The sequence below is a fragment of the Apus apus genome, chromosome 5 (genome assembly GCF_020740795.1).
Source record: "Apus apus isolate bApuApu2 chromosome 5, bApuApu2.pri.cur, whole genome shotgun sequence".
Lineage (NCBI taxonomy): Eukaryota > Metazoa > Chordata > Aves > Apodiformes > Apodidae > Apus > Apus apus.
In genome coordinates, this window is record NC_067286.1 from 14,882,136 (window position 1) to 14,909,890 (window position 27,755).

Genomic DNA, 27,755 nt, shown 5'->3' on the forward strand with positions numbered 1-27,755 from the left:
CCCGGCGGGCACAGGGGGCAGGAGCCGCTGCAACTCCCCCCGTCGCTCCGGAACCGGCTCCGCCGGCCGGTCCGGGCACCGCCTGTGCCGGCGCTGGGCACTGCCCTGCCCTGCGAGCCAACGCTCCACGCGGCTTTCGCCCATCCCGGAGCGATGGCGATCGGAGGGCGATCCTCCTCGACGGCACGACCCGCCGTGCCAGGACCCCGGCCCTGCACCCCCAGCCCGGCACCCCCCGCCTGGGGGCGACCCCTCCTCGCTCTCCTCAGCTGCCCTCGCGGTGCCCAGCGCTCCCGCCCGGCCTCACCCCTCCCCTTCCCCGCTCCCGTCCCGGCCCGATCTCACTTCCCCCTCCTTCTCCGCCCCGACGTGTCGGCGGGCACGTCCCCACGGCCACGGCCCACCCACCCCACGTCAGCTGCCCGGCCCTTACTTAAAGGCAGCGGCCGCCCCCCCCCCTCCCCGCCGCCGCCGCCCGGGTGAGGACGCTCGGTAGGTACGATAGCTCCGGCGGGTTGTGAGGGGCTTGGGGGGTGCGAGGCGGGCACCGCTGGCCACCAGCCCCCCCCGGGGAATGTTTCTGCCCTCCTTGAGGCTGCGCGTGCCCCGCTATCCCCCACCTTCCCCCCTTCAGCCTGGAGGGATGAACGTGCTTCCCTTCGTGGGCTGGAAAGGGGCGCGTGGCCGCGGGGAGCGACCCTGCGAGGGGCTGTGAGGGAGGGCTCGGGGCTCTCTTCGGAACAGAGCATGCAGATACCGCCTCGGCTACTGGCGCTCTCCCTAACCTGCTTCCTTCAGGGGGCGAGCACTCTAAAAATAGACATTTCTGAGCGTTAAGTGTAGCTTAGTGAGCGTTGAGCTGATGCTTCTCCCCAGCCATGCGCATTAAAGTTCCTGCACTGCAAAGGGGGAACTTGGCGCACGGACGGAGCGTGCGCTGCGCTGGCCCACGCTTCAGGAGGCTTTTGCAAATGAAGACTGACGTATCTCGGTTAAGTTTTGCTAAATATGGGGACTGCTGGCTTCCTGCCCCTCCTCCCCGCACCCCAAACTCGCAGTCCTTGCCCGTTCTGCCGGCGCCTCCTGGGCCTTTCCTGCTCGGAACGAGTTGCCGCCTGCTCCGCCCCGACTTCAGCATCGCGTGGTGCCTGCGCTTGCAGCCGCCTGGGGCTGCCCCTGCCCCGGGCTCCGCAGGCGGGGCGGGAGCTGCGCTGCCGTCCGGGAACGCGCGGCGGCCGCAGGACTCGGGGCTGGGGGCACGGGGCTGCGTCGCGGCGTTTCAGCGCGCCTGGGGCTGGCACAGCCCGCATCACCGGGCGGCCGTGCAGCCGGTAGCGACAAAAATGGAGAGTGGGAGAGCTGGGAGCACCGGACTCTAGACATCGTAATTGAGAACTATACAGTTTCACTTGAAAAGGCGTCCATGCGGTTTACTTCGAGAATCTCGCTGTGCTTCAGCAGGGCTCGCCCAAGGGGTGTGCGCAGCCTCTGGAAAGGCTCCAGGGCGCAGTACCGGTTTTTCAAAGGGAGTAGAGTGGAGATTGCCAGATCTTGCCGTGATTAGCAGTGCTAAAATGGCTTCCTCTACCGAACTGTAATATGGATGATCATGTAGAACGTTCTGCTACTGCAGGAGTGCCACCCAGCTATATGATCAGGCTTGTTCTTAGGCTGTATTTGAGGGAAGGCTATAGCCAGTTTAAACAGTGTGTTGTCACAAATAATTCCTTTATTAAAAAATTTGCTGCATACAGGTAGTACTGTCAGATGTTTTAGGCATGTGATTTCTCTCCGTTTTCTTACCATCCTGAAATAAGGCCTGTCTTGCTTGAAACAAGTATTCTGGTGTCAGTAAAAGCTTCCAAGCCTGGAGAAATTATCTGTTGCTTTCCTTGCAGCTCTGCACCATGTCTCTCAAAGATCAGCTCATCCACACTGTCCACAAACAGGAGAGTCATGCTGAGAATAAGATCAGTGTGGTTGGTGTGGGTGCAGTTGGAATGGCCTGTGCTATCAGCATCCTGATGAAGGTAAGCGTCAAGCTTGGGATGAAATGGCACAGTTGTGACTAACTGAGGCCTAAAAGAGGGGCAAAAAGTAATCTCCCTTATTAGACTAATTGGGCTAGCACACAAGATGAACTTTTGGTTGTCCATTCTTTTCTGTGGACCTGAAATGAAGCAGCAATCTTCAAGCTATTGACAGAGAACAAATAGGTGTAGTTCTAGTAAACCAAATTTATCCCATTATCAGGCAGAATATGCTCTGTATATAATTTTGACTTTAAGAGCTGCTTTTACCTTTGAACAACTCCCAGAATCCCTTTTAAGAACTGAGGTGTCATTTTGTCTGAAGCAGATGTGATGGAATACTTCCTTGCCACGTGGATGGGCAGTAGTGGTGTTAGACACCCCAAATGACTTGTCCTCTGCCTTGAGTTATTATATTGAAAGCTCTGTGTTTCACATCAGGCTTGCTTTTCTTAACTGTATAATAGGTTGTTTATGAACAGTTAGTGAATTATTCTTCCTTATTGCCATGGTAAATTGTACAGCTAGTCCACCCAGAATGTGAATATGATAAGTACAAAACTAACTCAATAAAGTGGATATCCATGGAGACTAATGTAAGTACTTTGCTTGGGAACAAGTGATGCATATGAGCAAAATTGCTTAAATAGATCACTGCTTTTAAAATAATTGTAACTTCATAGTTAAAGAGACAATAAACTTACAGTTTAATCTTGGTGTCTTGTAGGACTTAGCTGATGAGCTTGCCCTTGTTGATGTTGTGGAGGACAAGCTCAGAGGAGAGATGCTGGATCTCCAGCATGGCAGCCTCTTCCTTAAAACACCGAAGATCGTCTCCGGCAAAGGCAAGTAGTTGGCTCTGATGTGCTCCTTATTTCCAAATGGAGAGAGCCACTTCAGATCTCAAACTGGTCTTCCAAGACTAGGACTTAGCCTGGCATCCTGATGGTTAGGATGAAAGCTCACTTCATTTCTGCTCAGCTGACATTCAGTTTCAGATGCCTTGTTAAGACTGGACCAACTAGGAATCCTGTCTGCTGGAGTTTCTCACTCAGTATTAAACCACTAATTTCTTAAGTTCTCCTGCACCCCTGAAAATTTTATTTTGCAGCCAGTTAGCCCCTGAATGTGTTGCTGCTTACTACTTGGCCATGAATGTCTGATAGCCTTAAGTTTAGTGGCAACCTGACTAGGGCAAATGCTAGCCATCTTATCCTTTAGTTCATGTGCAGCTCCAGTGTCCACAGGAAGCAGGTAACAAGGGCAGACCCTTCTTCCTTTAATGCACAGCACTTGCACTGGATGCCATTCCAGCAGCTACCCCATACCCATCTATGCCTGAAAACTATGTAATACCATTGCCAAATTCTACATGTTAAGATCTTGCCCTCAAGGGTGCCACTTGTGGCAATGAACCACGCTCTTAAACAACTTCCTATACAAGTAACGTCTCGGGTAACAATTGCCAGGAGAATTTCAGCACCCTCAAACTTGAGAATTTCAGATATCAATAGTAAAAGGAACTGGGAACTCCTGATCTGAACCATGTGTAAAAAGAGGTCATGTTTGACACTGCCTTTTGTCTGCAGATTACAGTGTGACTGCACACTCCAAGCTGGTCATTGTCACTGCTGGTGCCCGTCAGCAAGAAGGAGAGAGCCGCCTTAACTTGGTCCAGCGCAACGTGAATATCTTCAAATTCATCATTCCCAATGTTGTTAAATACAGTCCTGACTGCAAGCTGCTTATTGTCTCAAACCCAGGTTGGTCTTGTGTTGCCTTAATGAGAAGATTTGGCTTAGATTAGAAGTGCTTTCTTCATTAAGGTGGCATTAGTGCACTAATATGACCAAGCATAGGCTTTTAGAAAATACTTACGCCACATAACGACGTAGCAAGAACTGTCATCTTCCCTCTCCACACTCAACAAGCTGGTCCTCTGAGAAGTAAACCAAGTTGTCTCTAGCTTGGGTCTTGAGTTGCCTTTTAAGTGATCTTTAGCATAGGACACAGTAAGGGGCATTGCTAATTACATGTAACATAAACAGCCTCTCAGCTCTATCTTTCAAACAGTCATTATGTTGGCCCTCTGCAGGACCTGACGATGGGCATTATTTCATGCTTTATTCCATATTGCTAGTGTGCAGATAAAGTCTTCACAGATTAATGGAAGATACCATCTTAGTTACCAAGCAGCACTTACCCTCCCTATTCTACTTACAGTGGATATTTTGACCTACGTGGCCTGGAAGATCAGTGGCTTTCCTAAACACCGTGTTATTGGTAGTGGCTGCAATCTGGACTCTGCCCGTTTCCGCCACCTGATGGGAGAAAGACTGGGTGTCCATCCTCTGAGCTGCCATGGATGGATTGTTGGAGAGCATGGAGATTCCAGTGGTAAGGGTGAAATCTGGCTGGTTGTTGCACAGGTCTTCTTCTGATAGTTCGTTTGCAAGAAACATATCCAAAAGCTACAGCTAAATGTTGCTTAAAAGCTTTTGCTCTGCAGCACCTCAAGAATTCAAGTTCTGTTTTAAGTCTTCTGCTGCATAGAGTAACCCTAGATGATCTATATTTGACCTGAGTTGCTGCGCTTAGGAAAGGTCATTACTGTAACCTGAGACAGCTAGAATTTTCTAGGCTGTTGTTCCCACAACTCCAAAAAAAACAAAGAAGCAAGGGGTAAAGTTCTCTGCAAGGGACTCCCAAAGATCTGCACTCAGCCTACTGGAAGTGTCTCAGTTGTCTTTACTGGCATCTCTTGATGACTTCAAGAACTATATATAGGAACTGAAGTGCAGAGGCAAATCTGGAGGATGGGAGAAAGAGCAGCTTTATCCTTACTTTACCTGCACTTTCTCTAGCAGCACCAGAGCAGTACTGCCTGTTTCCTGACACTCAGGAGGACTAATTTGGAATAAGTTATTGAGAAACCTGTCCAAAATAGAGAGTTACTGTCATTTTTAATTCATGTTGCCTAGGTGATTTGTTTTAATAAAGGTGTATTCACACATTGTGACATCATGCGTAAAGAAAGGTCTTTATCTGTTCCTAGGTTCTCAGCCTCCAAGTTAGATTTGCCTCACAGACATTACTATATTTAAAGTCTTATCTAAATCATATTGACATGTAGTGCGGATTAATTCAACTAGATCTTACATTAACTGTTAATTTGAGGAGGACAAAACTTTTGAGATGATTAATCTATGTGCATCTCTCAGTACCTGTCTGGAGCGGCGTGAATGTTGCTGGTGTCTCCCTGAAGGCTCTTCACCCAGAACTGGGAACTGATGCAGACAAGGAACACTGGAAGGAGGTCCATAAGCAGGTAGTGGACAGGTAAATACTGATTTTTATTTTTTTTTAATTTAACATGAGAGCAAATGATGAAGAGCTACAGTACCTCTGAACTTCAGTATCTGTATCTGGTTTCATAAATACCAAAACAATTGTCAAGATGCAGATATAATAGAACTTGAAATAATATTTTGAGTAATATAGATCTGGCAGAATGAATTTTTCATGGCTAATGAACTTGAAATTAGGGAAATTCTTTAAGTTTTCCACAGTATAACTGTGGGGCATAATGTAAAGTAGTTCTTCACTGCCGAGTTAAATTTCAGTCCTGTCAGCAAATCAGTCAAGATTCTCTAAAAGCATTTCTTACAAACATCAAATATTTCAGTTGATGGTACTTGAGTAACTTTGTCTCTGCAGTGCCTATGAGGTCATCAAACTGAAGGGGTACACATCCTGGGCTATTGGCCTTTCTGTGGCAGATCTAGCTGAAACTATTATGAAGAATTTGAGAAGAGTGCACCCGATCTCTACAATTGTTAAGGTGAGCAGCAATTTTTTTGCTAAATTTTGTCTTACTGAGAACTAAAAACCATTGCAATTCTGAAGAATAAACTTGGTTTAAGTTCAGCTAAACTTAGTTGAGTTTTTCTGATAGGATATTCTGTAAAATAAACAGACATATACATTCTACCCTAACAATCCTTCCCTACTTTTCAGGGCATGCATGGAATAAAAGATGATGTCTTCCTAAGTGTTCCTTGTGTACTGGGCAATAATGGCATTACTGATGTAGTGAAGATGATCCTAAAACCCGAGGAAGAGGACAAATTAAGGAAGAGTGCAGATACACTCTGGGGAATCCAGAAAGAACTACAGTTTTAAATCTGCCCACACAGTTCACTCTTTGCAGTTTAATGGGTTTAGTGGTTTGTCTTATGTTGCACTTCCCAAGTAGGTCAAATCTTTCAATGTATGTATCAACTAAATACACAAAGCTGAAATCTAAACAAAAGAGTTTCCTGAAAATACCATTAGGAAGCTATTCTAGGATTTTCCCTGTTCACACACCCATGTTCTTAACCAGAGCTACATAACCTAGTCAGTCTTGTGCCGTGAAGTGGTGTGACAGGAATCCAGCATTCAAAGCAGCACTGCCTAGAAAACCCTTTGCCTTTTCCTCATCTTGTTTAATGTTGGTTCAGAACAGTAACTGATTATTACACAATGTGAAACCAAAGACTATTTTCTTGCAGTTGAAGGAGTGTCAAGCCACTTGACCAACCTTCTCTGCAGGCTGAATAGCTTAAATAGTTCACTGTTCATAGGTCCAAATGTATTTTCCTAAAACTGCTTTGGAATTTTTGTGTATACTTTTTTTTAGATAACCTTATTTTTGTGTACTATATCAGCTTAGTTGGAAGTTTGTCTCCTGAGCATGTTTAAAAAAAGTTAAGTTTTCTGTACACAACAAGACAGTGACTGTCCAACTGTAGTACCAGCTCCAACACCAAATAAACCACAAACTGTTCCTTCTGTCTCCTTGTTTTTCTTCATTGTCTCCAAAATACCGCTCCACTTGCACCCATCTACATCCAACTGTTGTTTCTTCAGCACCACTAACTAAAACCTCACCTGTGTAATAGGGTTATGTGTGCAGCTACTCTGTTGTAGGCTCCAGATACTGAGGTAGTGAACTTAGTCTCAAGGTAGGAATGAAGAATATTAACAGAAGTGTTTAAAATTCTCAGAAATTAAACATGATTTCCATCTTAATGCAAAGAAACAGGGTCTACAGACATGATGTCAGAGGAGTGGGGAAACTCAAGAAAGAAGTGTCTTTCTTGTACACACAGAAAACGCATGTAGTAAGAAATCTCTCCACATCAAGTACTTGACGACATCCGTAAGTCAACTTGCTGCCACACAGAAAACTAATTCCACTAGAAGAGCAGCCACGCGTAGAACAATGACCAACATTACTTCTCAAAGCACAAAGTTATATAAAGAATTAACCATCTTCTCTGTCACTAGTTAAAAACACCTCATTTTACAATGAAGAGAGAAAGGCCGTAGTCTTAACTTTGTCTAACACCAGGACACAGTATGTAGCAGAAGAATGGAAACAATCACAATCAGGGCTGCAGCTGGTGATACTTCTCAGAACATACTTTAGAGTAAACTGAAAGTGCCCAAGAAGCAACTTCAGTAACAAAAGAAGAGTCATAGCTACTGTAGCTCTATCTTTTATATCCACATGACCAGAAAAGCACACAGCAATACTGTTTTATGCAGATGATGGGAAGCTGGTACAAAGCCATTTTCAAAGCTTTCAGAAGATCAACAGCACTTAAAATTTTTGCTACATGAAGTCTCACCCAGCTTTTTACAGGAACTCTCTTCAGAGGATAACATGAAAAGCCTGAAGACAAAAGCTCAGCTTTGAGCCAAACTCATCACTGTGCTGAGACCAAGAAACTGGTTTTCACCTTAGCTCTGCTGAGGCAGCCTACAAAAGTGGAGGAGGACAGCAGCACAGTGCTCAAAGGAAATAAGAGCAGAACCACAAATCCCTACAGCAGTCCCAAGTTGGGGATCCTCTGTACAACGTACCCTTTTTTGCGGACAGTGCAGCATTTAACCACCAGGCTGTCAGTACAAGCTCTGTCCCAGCTAACACAGCCAGAACCCTTGCTTCTTGTGGCATTCCTGAATGTAGCATTTCTGCCTGGTGTAGCTAGGACTCCACCAAACATTTTGTGCCTTTTTCCCAACATTTTCTAGCAAAAAATCACAATATATATTAAAACTTCTTCAGGCTCCATACAGTATGATCTGGTGGTAAAACAAGCAAGTCAATGTAATGGTTACTAAGCTCACTTCTAGAAAACAATTATTGGATGTCAACAGCTCAGTCAAACATCAGGGCCTTGAAATTTTGAGTTTCCATCTTTCACTGGTTAGTTACACAAAGGTTAGTTAAACTGAAATGTGTTTTTTTTTCAGTTTGAATTATCTTTCAAATCTCAGAAGTTAAAGAGTGTGGGACACTAGAACAGGTTGCCCAGGGAAGCTGTGGTTGCCCCTTCAAGTGTTCAAGACCAGGTTGGATGGAGCTTTGAGCAACCTGGTCTAGTGGGAGGTGTCCCTATCCATGCAGAGGGTTTGGAATTAGATAATTTTTAAGGTCTCTTGCAACCCAAACCATTCTATGATTAAGCTGACACTGCACAAGCCAGGTCTGTTTGTAAAGAAAACACGTTTTACACAGTTCTGTAGAGGAAGAAAATATGCAACAAGTTTTATTCAGCGTTAAGTCCACCAGCACAAAGATTACAGGAGATAGAAAGTGCATTAATAAAAGCTAGTCTTTACCAAAAAGAAAATATATTATTGATTCAAAATATCTTACACTTGAATGATGTAATAACTTATTCTGGGCACCTACTGATTAAGAGAAATACCAAATGAATGGCTGCTTCATAAGGAGATGGATCTAACTCCCCAGTTAGTAGAGATCACTGAGCCCAGCAGTCTTCCTTGCTTTCTGCATCAATGCCCTCAGCTGGAACTGCTTGCGAGACAGAAGACGCACATGCTGCATGAAGAAGAAGAACAGTTGGCTAGTGGGAAAGTTTGGTACCATCTTAGTTGTATTGCAACACAAATTTTCAAACCGTGACACATTCCATGACCCAAACAGGATGTTAGCTTTCTGGAAACACTAAATGCATTAGTCTACTAAATGGCATTTTCTTGGCTTAAAAATGACTTGCAGACGGTTATCAAATGCAATCACTGTAGTACAGCTTTTGAGATTTTAATTATTAACTCTGCACATATTTTTAGCAAAGAGAAAAGTAGTAATATGTACACCAGAGTGAAGTCAAACCAATGCACTTCCAATGGGCCAGAGAACATTTCTTTTAACAGTACATAAACAGAACTAGCAAGCTACATAAGAAGGAAATAATACGTCTCTACGTAGTCCATTGTACACTGGATGTCAAAAAGCAAAGCTAAAATGGTAACCTGGGGGAAACCTCAACTGTTAGAAAAAGGAAGGACTGGTAACTCTTGTTACCCAGTGGCTCCAGTACACACTATTAACACTTCTGCATACTAATCTTTCCAGATCCAATGGCAACCTTAACTACCTCAACATACACATTTTGTGTTGTTTTACTCCATGTTAAAAAGTGTTTTTAGTATTTTCAAAATAACAACAGATCTGTTTTTATTTAATGCGCCATCACCATGCACATAAGTTCAAAATAAAGGAAGATAATTAGATGAGACATTATGAAAACTTTCAGTATTAAGGACAGTAAAGGATGGAAACAAATTGTCTAAAAAAGCCTTTGCTAGAGGTACTAAACTAGCTGGCTTTTTTTTCCTCAGTGATTCTAACACTCCACTGGCTGCCTCAGCAGAGACACCCACTGACTGCAAGTGAAAAGTTATCTGAATACTGCCATCACCTTTAAAGTTAGTTTCTCCAGAATTAGGATGCAAGCCCAGTGAAAAGCTGATGTTGACACTGTTGCACCTGTCTAATGATAAATGACTTCATATCTATAATGCTTTTAAAAGTGGTCTTTTATCTTACTTCTGAAATTCCTCTTTTAAAACTTGTTTCAACATACAAGTACTCATGTTCTTACACCACCCTCTTCAGTGAAGAAATCACTAATGTAATTTTCTGAACAAGCCATCCAAGTATTTCAACACATTTACAATGCACATCTTAAAAACACCTCAAGAAACTTACCTTTAAAAAGACATCTAGATCTATCACTCCACGTCTCAATGCTTCCCCAAGATAGAAGATGGTGTCTTCAATTGCATTTTCCTCTGCATATAAGTTCAGGATCTGCTTGTAAAGCGGTGCTGTAGGAATAATAACTTCATCTATGTCATTATTTTCTGACTGATTTTCCATTTTCTCTAAGGCAGAACTGAGCTCCTCATCCTTCTTCTTGAGAAGTTCAATATTCTTGTCAACTTCAGCCTAAAAACAATGAAGATGTCTGTTAATTTCTTAAGTCTCAAAAGCTGAATGTCTTCTTGTGATGCAACTGTCAAGATGAAGGATTTTTAAACAGGCCAGATGATTCTTTACTTCTCTACTCATCTCTGTTATTAGTTCTACAAAATAAAAAGCTACCAATCTATAGATTTTTAGATACTTTCATTTAAAAAAAATAAAGGCTGTTTTAGATAATATCAATCCATTACCAATATAGAAGAATCCAATACCAATAGAGAAGACATGCTAACAGTCTAAATATTTTGAAGGTACCACACAAGGAAAAATAATAATTTAAACTAAACATAATAAAATCAAAGCCAAAATAATTTTCTTTCTAATTATGCCTTTTGGAGAAAGTTCTTCTACAATTTTGTTGAGAATGGATCACATAAACACTTCACTGTATTGACAGGAAACAAAACATGCTGGCTTTACCCACTAATCATAACTATAATTCAACTGCAGGTGTATGAGGAGCATCTCCTTTTGCTCCACTTGAATTTGCCACCTGCTATTTTTTAAGTCCCACAGCTAACACACTGGAAGGCCCTGCACACCACCATTTTTCCTCATCACTCAAAGCTGTACAGATCATTATCATGTTCCACTCTCTCTGTCCCCCCAGTCTTTTTCCCAGACTGAAGTCCTAGCTTTACTTAGTCATGCCTTACATGGAAGCTGTCTGATATGCTCTATCATCAATCTTACCTTGGCATCAAACGTTTGCAGTTCTATTATGCCCTTTCTTTCCAAGATAGCAAATACTAGAATTACACACTACATTTAACATGGGCACATCATAGATTTATATGGTAAGATAATGGTGTTCCCTGTCCTCTAGTCCTTATTAATAATTTCTAATTATTTTTTCAAAACATATCTGAGCACTGTGCTCAGAAACTGCTCATCAATCCCAAAATCTTACTCCTGAGCAGTAATGCAAGGAGAAGATGGACTAAGCATATGTCAGGCCTTAGTGAAAAACTGCAGGAATTTCTGAGCATAGTGAGTAGGACAGTCTTGTCTGGGAAAGTCTGCAGGCTATACAAGGAGGCTGTGACCAAAATCACTGTCTCTGCAGTAAGAAACTGAAATGTTTTCTAGTGCTGCTTTTACACATTATTATCTAGAATCTAAGACAAAATTATGAAATAAACTCACACCAATGACATATTTCACAGGGTAAATGGGGAAAAACAACACTGTTCCTCTGCTACTGAACAATGACATCTGTAAGATACGAGCAGGACAATGCACCTTATGGTCACTGGTATTTCTGACTTCCTTCAGTCCAAACTGATGCACTTCAATTTTGAAAGACAATATATATTTAAAAAGCAACACACTGGAAGTTTTGATATTTCTATAATGCTTAATTAATTACATGCTTCTGCTCACTACCAGGAATACTTGGATACAGAGCAGTGTTTCATCTCAGCTTACCACTTCTTGATCCAGGCGAGTTACCATCTCTTCCAGTTTCTGGTGTCCTTTCTTCAGGTCCTCTTCTGTCCGTTTCAGGGCATTGAGTTCAGCTTGTGCACGATCCATTTCTTCTTTCATCCTCCATCTCAGTTTATCACTGACTGCTGAAATAAGGGAAGCTCGGATGGTATCCTCACTGATAGTTCCATCTCTACTGGGTCCTGCACAAAAAAAAAAATCACAAGCATCAAATTAACTCCATACTGCACTGGCTTCAGCATAAAGCCAGTTTGAAAAAAGCAAGTGGTTAACTTGCTGTATGTACTTTAACAATATAAGACAGTAAAATAAACTGTTTTCCAGAATAATTTTCAGAAGCAGTGAAGAAACTGCACTAAGACACATCAAGATGTACACAAACACAGGAATTCATTGCTGCTCCTTATGAAAAGGAGGAAAGAACAGTACTTTCTACACTAAAAAGTAAAATTTAAGTCAGGTCAAACTACCTGGGACAAAGTTTCTTCACTATTTAGGACTTCCTGCTTAAGGCAGACAATTGTGAATGTACATGTTTCAAATCAAAACAAAAAGGATTTCACATCAAGAATAGCATTAGCATTATTTCAGTTACTGTTTACATAAGGAATTACTCTCCAACACAAAGTCAGAACCAGACATCACTTCTACTTTTTTTTTTCCCTTGATATCCCTCACTCTGCTCTGGGAGATTTTATACAAGGCTCACTTTGACATTAGAGTAGGAGAGAGAAAAAAATAACATCACTGTACACCTAAGACAACAAAAATTCACATACAAGTGCAAACAGGAAAGAGGTCTTTGGACATATAAAAGATAATTTTAATACAGCTCAGTTAGATTTATCCTCTTAAAGAGCACGAGCCCTTAGCATTTTCTGTCACCTCCATAATTAGCTCAGCTTGGGGAAGACTTTACAGCACATAGCCATTAAATCCACAGAGCACTGAAACCCTTAACCTTTACTAGGCAGAGTCTGATTTCAGAAGTGACCTTATGGAATCATTAAACTAGTAGTTGTGTCAGAAACGTAATTAATGGCAGATGACTGAACAGAAAGAAAAAGCCAGAAAGACTATTTGAAACAACTGCTATTAACAAAAACTTAAGCTACTCTGAATGAGTACTTTATTTCAATTTAAACTAAGCTCACATAGGAAACACCCCACCAGCCACCCACACAACTGTGGCATGTGCTGTGCTCCTAAATTAACTATCACAATAAACTGTAGCCAAACAACCTGCAGGGGAAATAAACATTTGCAGCTGAAAGATAAAAAAAATACTGTACTGTAAAAGAACCTAAATAGTACAGTGAATACAGGGGATGATTAGAGAGACATGTTTGCATTTTATTTGGCACAAGAGATAAACCATGTATAATAAGTGTATGACTTTTACCTAGCTGCATCCAATGAGTCATGTTAAACTGCCACTACAAAATCTGGCATCTTGATAGTCTTGGAAGAGATTTAACTGAAGAGTAAAATCACTGAAAAGAGAATTGGTTCTACTTGAAACAAATAGGATGTTCCACCCTTTATTCCATCCCATTTATGTCATGCTCAGGTCACTACTGCTTTTTGTCCATATACATGTATGTATATACACACACATATCCATATATACAGATCACTAGCTTGTGATATATCCTTCCACACAAAAGTTCATTAAGTTCATACAGTCCATGACTGCAGGTTCTATCTACCATAGCAGTCTCTCAGGGCAGAAGATAGGGTGCTGGTTTGAGCTAGGACAGAACTAATTTTCATTGTAGTAATTTTACTTTTTCAGTTAATTCTCTTCTAAGTGACTGTACTTTCTGAAGTTAACAGCATGTTTTTCAGACAGCATCTGCTTCTTGGACTGGTAATGCTCAATTTTTATAGTTATTGCAGCGGTAATGGTATGAACGGTGTGCAGAAAGTCTCTTGCTTATACATATTCCTATAGAAACTGAGGTCACTGCTTGATTCTGCTAAACTTTTTATATGGCAGAAATTAAATGGTGGAAAAGGGTCACCCCTGAGACCTTCCTGTGGGGAGAACTGGACTGAACAAGTGACCCAAAACTGACCAAATTAGGTATTCCATCCCATACGCATCACAGTCAGCTGAGGGATCATGACAGTCAAGCTCTCTTCTTCCGTGACCAACATCCTGGGAGAACTCTGTTCTTCTGCCTTTGATTCTGACCTGTGCATTCCTAAATCCAGGTCCTGTTTGCCACTGAGTCCAGGAGTCCAGTCTGGGATTTTCCCAGAGCCTGCCCTGCAGCCTTGATAGCATTATTGGGATGGGGACCGGGGAGTGTGATATGGGGTTTGTATACTTTTGTATATATTTCATTGTTTTATTTTTCATCATTGTTGTTTCATTAAAGCTGTTTTAATTTAATTTCCAACCCGTAAGTCTCTCCACCTTACTCCTTTGCTTTCTCCTTCTCAGAAGGAAGAGGGGTTAATAGAGAACATCTGCCATTTGTATTAAGAGCCAGCCCAGCCTTCAACTCTAACAATATAGCATGGGATGACCTGAGGACTTGCAGAGCCTTCTATGGTATCTGGCAGATATTCTACCTCTGTTCATCTTCACAGGGGATGAAAATAAGGCAAAGAATTGAAACAGGATATAGCTATATTTTGAATTAACTCTCTACAACATAAAAGCAAAACTGGATCTATTTCAGAAAGATGCTGTGGACAGCCAATGTTCCCTAGAAGGAAGGATTCCTATGACCTCCCTATAAGACAGCCAGTGGAGAACATCAGTTCACAAGAACCCAACTACAGTCCCCAACACTGTTTGAGCTAAAGTGGGACAGTAGCTTTCTTGCAGTGTGCATGGTAGACACACACCACCTCCGAGTGGAGGTGACCACTGAAAAGACTTTCCTGATTCAGAAGGCTGAAAGAACATGGACATAAAGGACGGGATCAGGCACAAGAATATTACATACAACTCGTTGTTTCCAAATTCTGTAACAACACAACAAATCCTCACATATTTTAAGAGTCAAGTAGAAGCATCTATCTTACTTTGCTAAGCTGTGAACTTGCTTTGTCCCCATTTGTGTGAATGAAAATTTCAAAACACGCATGGCTCTGGACAGAAGAATGTGTATAAATAACTGGGACTTCATATGTTAAATGAAGAACCTATGGGTGCACTTCTAAATTACGGTGCAAGAGACTCCAAATTACTGATATAAGGTCACAAAAAAATCTCCATCCTTACCATATAACTGCTCCAAAAGGACTATCATCCAATTGGAAAGTTATGCACCAACATATTACCTAACTAGATGACCTTTATCACTTGTTCCCAATCTGTTACACACACACTAAAAGTGAGACACAAAGCAGAAACCAAGCTACTGTATTTTGCCAGCACAGGGCCAAGGAGCAGAAGACTGGGAAAAGATACACAATAGATCTTGATGCAGTAAAGGAGAAGCAGGTAACAAGTAGGGACAATTAAGAAGCAAATGAGAAGAGGCTGGAGAAGAAACTCAGTGAACATGAATCTCATTCTAAATGCATTGGAAACCTCTGCTTTAGGTAGCTATGACTTTTGGAGTAAAGAAAATACAAATAAAGAGTAATCAAAGTGATTCCAATAGATGAGAAAATGAGGACAAAAGCATTTTTATAAGCCACAACCACAGAGCAACACAGACAAAAGTCCCCTACATTTACAGGGTGAGAAAAAAAGAAAAGTATGAAGAACATGCTGTGTTCTTCAAACTATTCACAGAGTACACACAACACATTGCACAAACACAGGAATATATCAAGCTCCTGACTGAATAAAACATACCACAAAGGACATAAAATATATTCTATTCTTCCTTTCAATAACTTTTAAAATTGAAAATCAATACTTTGGAAGGTCAGATAAAGAACACTACAATCCTTTTTTCCATTTTCTTATATAACAGTTATAGAAGGCAGCTTCCCTTCAGAGAAATCCCTTAAAAGCTACTCACCAACAGTGGTCACAGGAGGCTGAGAAGGGTAGTATGGAACACTAGTGGTGGCTGGATATGGGACAGCACCCGGAAAAGGATAGTTTGGGTAGCTGCTTTGACAAATAAAGATACATTAATGTTATGTAACTATTTGTAAAATATCATCCATGTATATTCTCTTTCTGTCACCACATTAAACATTTGTTTACATAATAAAATTTTTAAACTGCAGGCCAAGTTATACTTTCTCTCTTTTCCTGTTTGCATTGACTTCTTTCACAATTCATATTTCTGGTATGATTCATGAAAACACCATTTAATCTGAAATGCTATTGAGTTATCACCCAGTCAAGCATTTGGACCATTCAAAATTCTCTTCAATCTCTTAATCTTGCCATGCAATTTGTAAATTGCCATAGGAAAACCCAAAAGCACCCAAAAGGAAAATTTCTAGCTACAAAGTTACAAACAGCAATTTCACTTTGATAATTTTTAACATGAAAATAGTTAACAAGACGATTGCTGAACCACTTTATGTAAACCTAAAAATGTCGTGCAAAATATGATTGCAAGATGAAGCTCCTCCAGAAATTCTTAGCCCTGCTCTGAAGGATGAAGGAAAGGAAAATTATTAATTTGTTTATGAAAACAATCACAAGGTGACCCATAACGTGACAGTCTAGAGTATCTCCCGAAATTACATTTACTATCAACTGAAACAAGAACTCAAATTAGTCAGTACTAGACTGATAAACATCTGCATGCAGCAGAGTATCAGCCATGGCTGTAAATAAACAAAACGGTCCACGAAAACATGTAATATATAAAATAATTCTGTGTCTCTCCAGATACTTGCAAACTTAACAGACTTAAAACCTTTCTGTTCATTCATGAATTATATTATCTTAAAAATAGTTCTTCTATTATTAATTTTTGTACAAACATTAAGAGCAGTTTAAATAAACATACTTAGTGGTAAAAAACTTGCCGTAAGAATTTATAAAAAACCACATTCTTCACTTCCATGTTACATTCCTAATGCTTTTTGGTTTTTTTTAATATTTTTAAAATAAAAACGTTATACACTACACCAACTCCTTACATGCTCCTAAAACAAAATGATATTAATAATTAAAATAATTAATAATTATGTGAAAAAATGTAGGTACACACTAGGTGGCAGCAATCAGCATCTTACTATTTGCTAGGACTGAACATAAGTCTTCTGGAAAAGCTTTATTCCAAACTATTAAACAATACACTTAAAGAAAAACTCTTGGTTTATATTAATAAAAAGCTTTTAAAATAATTTTGTGACCTTCAAATTCTCATTAGAGTGCTCTGAATTAAATTCACATTTATGCTGGAGTCAACATTTGTATTAATCCAGCAACTGTTTTGTTCAATGTTCTGAGTTGCTCATCACTCCCCTAAGTGCCAACTACAATAATAAACCCCCCGAACCTGTAGGGGTATGTTCTGTATCATTTAAACATATCAGCCTTATAAAAACTAATGCAATATATGAGTGAAGCAAGATAACTTGGGAGTTAGATTTCAAAATTTATTTATAATCCAAGAATAATGTATTTGGAGCAAGCAACACCAAGGAAGCTAAACCTTTCTCAAACTTTCTTTTGGCTATTGGCAAGAATTCCATCCTCACTTTTAAAAACAACTGCTAACATGGTAATTACACAACAAATATGCCACAGAAAATACAATTATGACTAGGTACTATTCAGTGAAAGTATCTGTTATGTAAACGATGATGGTTTTAAGGGGTTCTTACCTTGGGTTTGGAGTGCTTCCTGCTGGAAAGGAAGGTATTCCACCTGGAATGCCCGGCACATAGGAAGCTAAATAAAAGAATAAGTTTGTGTATTTTTACTTTACAGAAGTTGAATGTGTATTCAGATCACACTAATGAGATGTACTTATGTTGCAATTAGATGCTTTAGAAAATATTACTGAACAATGAATATTGTTTATCAGAATGAAAAGAGTTGAGAAGCCATTCTATGACCAAACCCCCTTGATACTGTGTGTCCCACATCTCTCAAAGCCATTGCTTCCCACAACACTCCCAGATGATTCCCCTGCTGCTCCTGTGCAGCTTGCCAAGAGGGAAACATGCAGATGTTTGTTGTGAGCTCTCTCTGTGCCAACTGACCAAGGCAGCTGCTTCCCCTCAAAACACAAAGGACCAAACTACAGCAGACCTTCCCTCTATGTATTGATGAGTTAGATTTTCCTTTCTGAATCCAAGAACATTTTCACAAAATGCAGGCAAATTGTGCCTTTGTGAAGATTCTACTTATCAAGTTTGGTTAAAATATTTTCAAGAGTATTTTGTTTAGAGGGAGAGTATGACAGCTATAATAGCAGTCACACATTCCCTAGAATAACTTGCTAGAACACCTTTCATTGCATATTTATTTTTCTTAATCATTACTTCAACCACAGCATGGATAAAAACAGGTATTGATTTAAGAATCCACAATGTACTACATAAAATGTGGATACATGAGAAAAAGCATCTGCAGCTAGGGGACTCAAAAAAATGGCATGTTATTAAAGATGACACACCTGAAAAGCTGTTTCCATTTTTTATATAATAGATGAAAAAAGAAAATAATCTTTCCAATGTAGTCATTGTTCTCTACTCACTAAAAAATGAGTGTAATTTAAGTACCTTTAGAGAAACTAGACTTCACAACTGATGATTGTCATTTTCAAACCAATCATGTTCTTATCCAGTACTTCCTGCCATTTAGAAGTTAATTTTTTTTTTTAAATCATAACATATAAATGTCTAAAGTTTTAACAGTCCTAGCAATTTTAAGTTTCTTCTTGGAAATCTGACAATTCTATTATAAAAATTATGTTTTGTATATCCTTATTCCACATTTCTAGTAATTTTAGGAATATTACATAAATAGCTTTATTTTTTTAAAGAGCTATTTTTACCCTTGAATGTTGTCAAATTACTCCATTTTTTAAAAAAGGGGTTTAATTTCTTCTTAAACAGTCTATCTAGAACTTAAACAACAAACCTAAATGTCTGTAAAATAAGGAAAACTGACTACACTAGTAAAACTAAGTAGCTGTTGACAATGTGAAAGTCCTGAAACATTTCCACTAAAATTACTTCAATTATACTAGCACTGGATGACTACAAAAGTAATCAAGTGTGTTTCAATTGATGATCCTTCATGAAGCACAATATACATTCTCTACTAAAACTGTATCTGTACTGACACCTGCTGTTCTTGGCAAACCAGAACAGTAGAATGACCTACTGCTCTTACAGGCAAGGCTAGTGCCAGACAAGCTACCAAGTTCCAAACATTTACTTTTAGGCAACTATCTCCAACATTTATGTTTGTTACCCTCTCACGTGTTAAGAACCTAAGCTCTTGTTCAAAATGGTTTCTGCTGGAAATTGTAATTAATAGAATTCAGCTTTCCAGATGTAACACTGATGTGATGAAAGCTCTATTTCAATAGAAAACAGATCCTTTAAAATACAGCAAAAAATATATAACCCCAAATACAGCTGCTCTGCCATTAAATTCACGTAGAGTAACATCAAACGCCTGCAGCAATCTGCTTCTCCTCCCCTTCTGCCCCAATCTTTGGCTCGAGTGGGTCTACGCTACTGAGGTTTTTTTACACCCAACATGGAGTCCCCTTCTGGAAGAATTTCTAGGAATTTGTGTTTCCTACTTCCCCTCTCTTCCTTCATGTGCCTATCCCTAATCTTTGAAACAAGATGACTCCAGAAGTTTATATAAATGAAAGACTTTTAAAAGTCTTGAGAATTTTTGCAAGAAAATGAGTACTAAGTCAGAGTATCAAATCAACAGAGAAGAATGAAAAATCACAAGGCAGGTTTTTTCATATTCAGCAAGCAATTAAGAAATGAAAAAACACAAATACAAAGCACAAGCAGTATCCTTTTGCTAATGAAACCAATGGTTGCAGATAGCTTAACAGATGGACTTGTATTATCAGACTGAAAAAAAGATACAGTTATCTGAATAATCTCTTTTTAAGGCTATCTCTGAATATTGACAGGCTACTGGTTGTTTTGAGAGGCTAGGGGAGTGTGTGTGAGGGTGTGTTGCTTCTGTTTTTTTTTAAAATACAAACTTGATTTCCCCCCCCTCTTCCAGAAGTGGAAAAGACACATTCTTCCCCCATAGTTCCAAAAGGTCAAGTACAGCACAGGTTAATTCATTAACCAGCAATACAGGAAGTCATTCTACAGCAGAATACATAATTTGCTGACAAATGACACAGAGCAGCAATATGCTTTGGAAAATTAATATGACCATTTGTAGAAATGAGCAGCTATGACCACTTACTAGTTGGTGGGCCTGTTGCCTGGTATGGTGAGTAGCTTGATGAAGCAGTAGGCCGAGAAAAGACTGGAGGTTCCTCCCCAAACACAACAATCATGACCTGAATCAGTTCTAGCAAGTCTGACTGGGGCTGTGGGGGTAAGCAAATCACAAGCTGTTGATTTTAACAGAGTTTGACTGACTATAGTAACAAAAAGGTACCAATCCATCAGCTCTCAAAAGCCATTCTTTTCATTTGCTGTTTTAAATATATTTTTAATACATAGATATGTGCATATTTAACTTCCAGTATGGATTTCTTTACTAATTCCAAACTCAGCCAGGTGATATTCAAAATGGTCTAGCAAGATACAGCTGCAGTAGTGTTTACACTCAGAACAAACAGGGAAATACATGGTTCCCTATCAACTGCAGGACAATAAATGACTGAAGATGACTGTGCAATGATGGGACTACAATATTTTTCTTAGACTTAAATCCACACTCCAACATGAAAAAAGTACAGATCACTAAGTTTTCAGACATTTCATTTTCATACACCCTGTAGCTTTTGCTCAGGTTCAGAAGAGCTCAAGAGAAAAAGTGTTCTAACCCACCAAGGAGCAGCACAACCCCCCTTTAAGCACAGCTAAACTAGGCTTCTCAGTTTATAACTACATTTAATATAGGCATGATTTCATTTTGCTAAAATAAGAACAAACATTGTGAATGCAGCACCAGATTAAATATCCTATTTCCAAATTTTCTTAGCTCTATAATCCACTTGCTTATTTTTATCACCCTCTCAAACTGAATCAATTCTTTATCACCTGTATCTTGGATGATCCCCTTGCTCATGCAAGACCTACATCCTGATTTGGGCAGTCATTTTCTACTATTATCATGCAAGTGCTGAACTACCATCCACGCTTAATAAATTTATTCCTGCTAATCACTTTTTACAGAACTATGCACCTTGTACCATTCTTCAAATCCTCTCAGCAGAGATCATCTTCTTTACAAGTCCATGCTTTGGTCAAAATTTCTGTGTGGCTTATTGGTAAAGCAAATATATCCATGCACTTGAATCTCCAGTAATGTTTACATAAACAAGTCCAAGTGCTCACACAGGTACATTTTAGTCATAGAGATTTTCAAACCAGAGATGTTTCACAGAATTTAAAATTTCCCTTCTATACATATTCTTATCTCACAGATCTCCACAACAGTGTCCTGCCAGGGAAGGATGGCTATGTGGCACTGCTTAATCACACAGACTGTTGCTACACATACAATGAACCAGGTAATGGAATGCAACATCCTGAACTGTAAGACGTTAAAATAATAAGCAGTTTTTAAATTTAAAAAGTGGTTTAAGATTTCAAATAAAGATGATAACGGTTTCTTGTTAAAAATTATACAACTAATGATATGACATTCTAAAGGAATTCAGAACCAAGTAAGTTCCCCTATACTTACATATTTCCACTCATGCAGATAAGGAAGGTATATTTTTCCATTTGCATCAACATGCTTCCCAGTTTTTATTGTCATAGAGCTAGTGGGTTTAACAAAACAAATTGGGGGGTTGAAAGGATATGTGTCCAGCAGCCACAAGCAAATGGGGATATTGTATGTGTTACCTAGAAAAGACATTTGGAAAGATCTTTTAAAGTCACTCCATCTCTCAATCTGTCCTATTGTATAGAGATTCAAGAAAATCTCCTAAATCCAGTAAATTCAACTACACAGTCAGAAGCCAAAATCTGCTAATAACATTAAAAAAACAAAAAGACCACTCACAATATGGCTATGTACTCAATATTCTTCAGAGCAGTTTAACTTAGATTTACAATTATCATTTACCACTAATACATAATCTCATTTGTTCTATTATTACTAGACCCTAATCCAAATTTTTGCCAGCTGCAGCAATAAATGGTTTGCAACCCGCATTCAGCTGAGAAGCTTGAAAAACGTGTAGCACTGAGAGAAAAGAGATGTTACAGAGCTGTACCAGACTGAAGAAGCTCAACATTAAAATTTTATTCCAGAGGAAAAATAGGGAACAATTTCTTTAAAACATTATGCTTTGGACAAGTAAGGGATTTCAAGAAAATAGCTATCACTGAAGTAGTTGAACCAGGTCAAATCTAAGTATTTTTTCATATAATTTGGAAAAATTATGGTGGTGAAGATAATAATAAAAGCATACCTCTGTAAGGCACAGGAATGGTTCCACTGAGGCTCATCAACTCTCTAGATGAGCCATCATTAAAAACTGAAAGGGAACAAACAGGATTTTTAAAACAAATGTACCTGCTACAGGTTATAGCCCATCTTTTTATCAGCGTAAGTTTTCAGATGTTACACATTCAGCTTGAAAGGTTCTGCCCTCGCACATTTACGAACTAGCAAATTATTGTCTACAGTCAAGTAACTTCTTATGAATAACGTGTTTCTAGGAAATGAATGACTAATTATTGTCAAACTACCTTCACTGCAAATAAAACTGCTTCCTCATTCAGAGGCCAAGTAAAACATGTTGGAACCACACAACCTGAAAATCATACAAACCGCTGCACAGATAACCTGAACTGAAACTTAATTTAAAAAACAGTTGCCATTTTAGGAATACAAAGAATTCCTTATGCTTTCTCCAAACAAACAGGTCAGCAAGAATACGGAAAATTACTTAGCCATAGGCCTTTATTACCAGCAAAGGTAATCCAACCAAATAATAACATACTGAAGAAGAAATGCATGTGCTTTACTCACTGCCACATCTTAGTCTTAGTTCACAAACTGCACAGGAACCCTGATCTCAGTTTACTGAGTTGCTGTAATTAAGTCTTCCCATCCTTTCAATCCAACAGATTACTCTTGGCCGAATAAACGTATTTCTGGTAATAAATCTTTTATTTTCCTAGTTTCACCTGGAAGCTTCTAGTCATGCTTCAAATGTAGTTTATCCCGTACAACTAATTTGGTGTTAATGTTCTGCAAAGGCAGGTAAAACAAGTTGGGATTAAAAGGGGGTATATGATTTATTATAAATATAAACTAGAAAATTATCTCATCAGCAATGTAACCATTTTCTTGTTGTTCATTTCACTGCTCCAAATATAGTATCAATTATCTCTAAGTGGCTCTGTGCTCAGCCTTTGAGGCAGCTTAGAAAGAGTTAGGTAATACAAATGGGCTTCTTGCTGTCTGGAATCCTAGTCACTACTGTTACGAAGATTTGCTCTTCCAACCAGACCTTTCACTCTTGTTCTTTATTCTCTGTTCACTGCATGAATTTTTAAATCTGTGACACCTGCTGGCTTGCAGCTTTTCAAGTTAAACTAATTTATCTTTGACCTGTCCATCTCTCTTCTTAATACTTCTCAATCCAGATTTAGAATTTTAAAACCAGAAGAGTATAAAGTCTCTGATAGTGTATTAGTAATAGAAATTAGCTGACAGTTAAAAAAACGTGATCAGAAGGAAGATCACCTCAGCAGCCCTGCTGGATCACTGCATCTTGTGAAATCATGCCCTCAGCCTCTGGAGCTAACCCTCAATATCATTATTCAAGGCACCCAAATTTAGTCAGATCCTTTAAAAGGCTAAGAGTGATTGTCATTGTTAATTTAAACTACAAACCCCCTCATAACTTTTAATGAAGTATTTGTTCAATGATTTACAGTTCTTTCTAAAGAGAACTCTAAAAGTATCTTCCTATCACAGTAAAGCTGGTATCAGCAATCTCAAGGAACACAAATGATACAACATCACTGAACAATTAACTAAAAGTTACGCTGTGAAAAATGCAACACTTCTTGGGAGGTGGGATAGAGTAATGTAGAAAAGTTAGGTTAGAAAATAACTGTTTTTCTGAGGAAGTATTGATGTCAAAGATCAAGAAGAGAAATTCATATTATGTTTTCTAAATCTCCTTTTTCTGCACAAAAATGACCAAATATATCTAAATCATCAACAATTCAGTAACAAAAATCTTCTCATGCACAGACTAACCATATGAATCCATGACAGGTTTGAGGTCCTTGTACTGAGTAATAACACTGGTCGTCTCCTGTACAGTTAAGTCTCTGTACTTATACTGGAAAACAGAAGAGAAAGAATTACTTTAGAGACTAAATTTTCAGTGTAATTTAATTTGGTTTTATTTTACCCAACAGACTGCACTAATTAGAGTTCGCACTGATATATGGACATTCTTCATGATTATTTTGGAATAAGAATTTATTTCTCCATATTACTTAACACTGCTTATATAAATTATCAAACTTTAACAAGGTGTTAGAATGCTTTTAGTCTTAAATAAGGGTCCACACATAGAGTGATGTGAAGAAAGCTATTGCATTTTCATTTATGTTCTACCATAACCAACAGGATCTGGGAGATATATGTGGATTACCTCCAAACAAATATTGTGACATTTTGAACATTCCTGATACATACCTATCTGGGATCTGAGCCTTACAGGGGTCTTTCATAGCACTTTTCAAAGCATCACAGTACCTATCCACCACTGATCAGTATTTGCATGTATTTTATCAACTAGAAAGCATAAGTTTCAAGGCACGGTATCATCAGCAATAATACTGGTTTCATCCTCCTCCTTTTATCAGGAGCAGGGAGTAACACGCAGCACAGAGGTGTAAACACAGACACACTGCTACAGAATTTCAGGCTCAGAACTATAATCCACAGACAACAGACAGCTGGTTCACCACATGGTGCAGCTCTTAAACCTTGTAGCAGTTCCTCGGCATAATCACCATAAAAAAAGGAAGGTAACAATGTATCTTGACAGTGTTTCATTGCCTTTTTTTAATTGCAATCTTCAGATGTCTTCAGGAACATGGACAGCATCCTTTCACTCAACCACACTAGGAAGACAAAGGGCTCAACAATGAGATGTCTAATACGCAAAGCACACAGTTAACAACACCTGAACAAATTAATTCAGATGTAATCCAAGCACAAAGTGGTGTGCCCCAGCTCAAATCCCCTTTGCTCCAACAAAGTCTTAAGCTTAGAAACTAAATCTAAGAAACTAATTCTTCTTCCTGTTATCTACAGAGGATGCTGCTCCTGAGCATGGAACTTTTATTTCATGAGCAGTGATGAACACACCATGGCACTTCACACCATGTCACCTCAGTCTATGAAAAGCATGTGTGCTTTGGGGGATGTTGTGACTTATCTTCCTGAAATGACCAAGGGAAAACGAGCCACACAGTCAGTCTGGATGGAAGGGCTACAGAAAAGCATCACAGCCTGCTCTGGAAAGCGTGTGCAGGACTGGAAGCATGCAGGAGGAGCTTGACAGAGGAGAGACGACTGTGCTAGCATTTGAGTATGTTCTTCCCTCCTTCCCAAACACCTAGTGAGAATTTGGTAACAGGTAGCATTGCCACAACACAGAGACAGAGGCCTGTGAACTGGGGTTAGGCCAGCCCAGAGACAGGCAGTACTTAACCACATCACTGAACATGTTGCTGCAGTACAAATGAGAGCATGTCACCAGCTAAAAAAGCAAAAAGGGCTCTTTTCATAGGAATGCCCCTTATGGTACAGGATATAGACTCAAGAAGATTGGCATAATCACTATTAAAAGAAGGAATTGGCTTCCACTAATTGAAGCTCCCAAGAAGCACAAGAGTGAAGATGTAACTCAACTTTAGGCACAAGAGTCCCAGGTCAGCGGTAGACAAGGCTGATAAAACTAAGATTTAGTTATTAAAAGTGATTTTGAAAATCAGGCTGAGTACTTGAAAATAAATAAATAAATAAATCATGTGTCCCTTAAAACCAAGAAAAAGAGTACTGCTGCAAACAGCTGCCTGATGAATAATTACTTACTTAGCAAAGATAAGTTTGCAAGATTCCAGCTGCTGTCACAAGCAAAATTAAGTACTACATCAGCTATTAATTTTAGTATTTAGATCCAGATAATTACAGAAGAATGAAGCTCTGTATATAAAAATGACATATGAAGAAGTTTTTCCTAGAGAGAATGATGGCTTTTCTATTCTACAGAGTAATAGACAATTACAAGACAATCTTTTCCTGTGTTAATATAGTAAGCAACTGAACATTTCCAAGAAATGTAAAAATCTCTTTGGAAGATGTAAGACCAAGTGATTTCTACAACAGCAACTGACTCATTCAAACCCTTAACTTTAGAACTTTTTATTTCTTCCTCCATTCTCAGATGGCAAATGCATCCCTCTCATTTTACATACCAGGAAACAGATGACAGAATGATGAAGCTTTCCAAGATCAGACAGGATGTAAATACCTGCTGTTAAATTAAGTGCTTATGTTCACCCAAACTAGGGCTTAAGTATTTTGTCATTTCATACATTGGACCATTCAACAGGGGAAACATCACTAAGCTTTGCTCTATAGAACAGTAAGTATAACTATTTTTGAAAAATAAATATAAAATAGTGACATGGTAACTTCATTTTCCTTCAGCTATTAAGTACACTGTGCTTGGAAGTTACCTACAGAAAGTCAGACAGCACTGGGGGTACAAGAAGGGTGAGTGTGGGGGAAAAGGGGGCAGGAGAATACCTGAAGTTCTATTTCTTCTGTGACATGGCAATAATTCACTTCGGGAGAAAAGCAAATACCAATATATACATGATCTCATTTGCTGACACCAAGTTAGTATTCAGCACTAACTTTCAAGCTTTTATTTTTCCCAAAAAACCACTTTGCTTATGCAGGTAAAAGACCCTTTAACTAGATTTCTTCAGTTTAAATGAGATCATTACCTATGGTACTTCATTTTAAATTTGTCCAAATATGACGATTAACTGTTGTTAAAAAAAAAAATCCCCCCAAAGAAAACCGTAACTCTTCCTGGGTATTTAGCCCCAGGGTTTTCATTTCAACCTGCTGGACACAGCTCAGTTTTCCTTGGAAGAGGGGCACAATTACACACGGCTCTGTTCGATCCAGTGATCACTGATCTGCCAAGTGAAGGCCGAACTCGCCTCCACCCCCGTTCACCCAGCGAACGCAAACGAAGCCGTACACCCCAACAAGGCTCCTGGGTGCGCAGCAGCCTGCGCTAGGCAAGCGGCTTCTACTCGGCTTTTGCCGGCAAAATCCTGAAGCAGAACTGCAGGTTCGCAGGGCGACAAACGCGGAAGCAGTTCACCTTTCGCTGAACCGCACCTCCCGTTACCGACCACCTCGGTTCGCAGGGGAGCGGACAAGCCCTCCCCGCACGGCCGAGCAGAGCCCCCGGCCCCGCAGCGGGAGCGGCCGCCGCCGCTGTCCGGAGGAGACGCACGGAAAAGGGGACCCGACGGCTCCGGGACAAAGCCGGCGCTGAGGGAGACGCGGGCCCCGCCAGCCGCCGAGCAGCCCGCGCCAGGCCCCCGCTCCCCGACACCCGCCGCGGCCCGGAAAGGGGCTCTCGGTGACCCGGCCGCGCTGTTACCTTGGCGAGCATTTTCTTCAGCTGGCTCTCGGAGACCGCCATGGCGGCCGGGCCCCTCCCGCCCTCCCTCCCGCCGGTGCCGCCGCGCACCGGCCGGGCCCGCCCCTCCGTCCGCACAGGAAGCGCCCGCGCTTCCGGCGGCCGCGC

The 27,755-nt window shown here is 40.1% G+C and overlaps 3 protein-coding genes across 6 annotated transcripts in view; 2 read left to right on the forward strand and 1 right to left on the reverse strand.

The window, feature by feature from the left end:
* The window catches only part of TMEM86A (transmembrane protein 86A), a 526,280-nt gene that overhangs the window by 394,738 nt on the left and 103,787 nt on the right, over positions 1–27,755 (forward strand). The window lies entirely within an intron of this gene.
* Positions 360–6,859, forward strand: LOC127385969 (L-lactate dehydrogenase A chain). 2 transcript variants are annotated; one of them, XM_051622274.1, is made up of 8 exons: positions 360–492; positions 1,899–2,030; positions 2,758–2,875; positions 3,620–3,793; positions 4,254–4,427; positions 5,252–5,369; positions 5,748–5,871; positions 6,048–6,859. In XM_051622274.1, exons 2-8 carry the CDS (start codon positions 1,908–1,910, stop codon positions 6,210–6,212), a joined length of 996 nt encoding a protein of 331 aa, XP_051478234.1. In that variant the 5' UTR covers positions 360–492; positions 1,899–1,907; the 3' UTR covers positions 6,213–6,859. The 2 variants fall into 2 exon arrangements, with proteins under 2 accessions (XP_051478234.1, XP_051478233.1); XM_051622273.1 differs by having other exon boundaries at positions 460–496.
* On the reverse strand, positions 8,599–27,680 carry TSG101 (tumor susceptibility 101). Of its 2 annotated transcripts, none has more exons than XM_051622272.1 (10): positions 27,609–27,680; positions 24,161–24,245; positions 22,356–22,421; positions 21,620–21,783; positions 20,165–20,291; positions 17,587–17,653; positions 15,813–15,904; positions 11,803–12,005; positions 10,099–10,338; positions 8,599–8,925 (listed from the first exon to the last, which is right to left on the reverse strand). In XM_051622272.1, the coding sequence occupies exons 1-10, from the start codon at positions 27,648–27,650 to the stop codon at positions 8,836–8,838; spliced, it is 1,176 nt and encodes a 391-aa protein (XP_051478232.1). In that variant the 5' UTR covers positions 27,651–27,680; the 3' UTR covers positions 8,599–8,835. The 2 variants fall into 2 exon arrangements, with proteins under 2 accessions (XP_051478232.1, XP_051478231.1); XM_051622271.1 differs by having other exon boundaries at positions 15,813–15,907; positions 27,609–27,676.

What these genes read in the sequence shown, in the direction of transcription:
- LOC127385969 (XM_051622274.1), top strand. Translation starts at nt 1,908, where the DNA reads ATGTCTCTCAAAGATCAGCTCATCCACACTGTCCACAAACAGGAGAGT. An exon ending in GCTTATTGTCTCAAACCCAG is followed by an intron (nt 3,794 to 4,253) that starts GTTGGTCTTGTG and finishes TTCTACTTACAG; the next exon opens with TGGATATTTTGACCTACGTG. An exon ending in AGAGCATGGAGATTCCAGTG is followed by an intron (nt 4,428 to 5,251) that starts GTAAGGGTGAAA and finishes TGCATCTCTCAG; the next exon opens with TACCTGTCTGGAGCGGCGTG.
- TSG101 (XM_051622271.1), bottom strand. Translation starts at nt 27,650, where the DNA reads ATGGCGGTCTCCGAGAGCCAGCTGAAGAAAATGCTCGCCAAG. An exon ending in ATCTGCATGAGTGGAAATAT is followed by an intron (nt 20,292 to 21,619) that starts GTAAGTATAGGG and finishes TTACCCCCACAG; the next exon opens with CCCCAGTCAGACTTGCTAGA. An exon ending in ATCTAGATGTCTTTTTAAAG is followed by an intron (nt 8,926 to 10,098) that starts GTAAGTTTCTTG and finishes TTCTTCATGCAG; the next exon opens with CATGTGCGTCTTCTGTCTCG.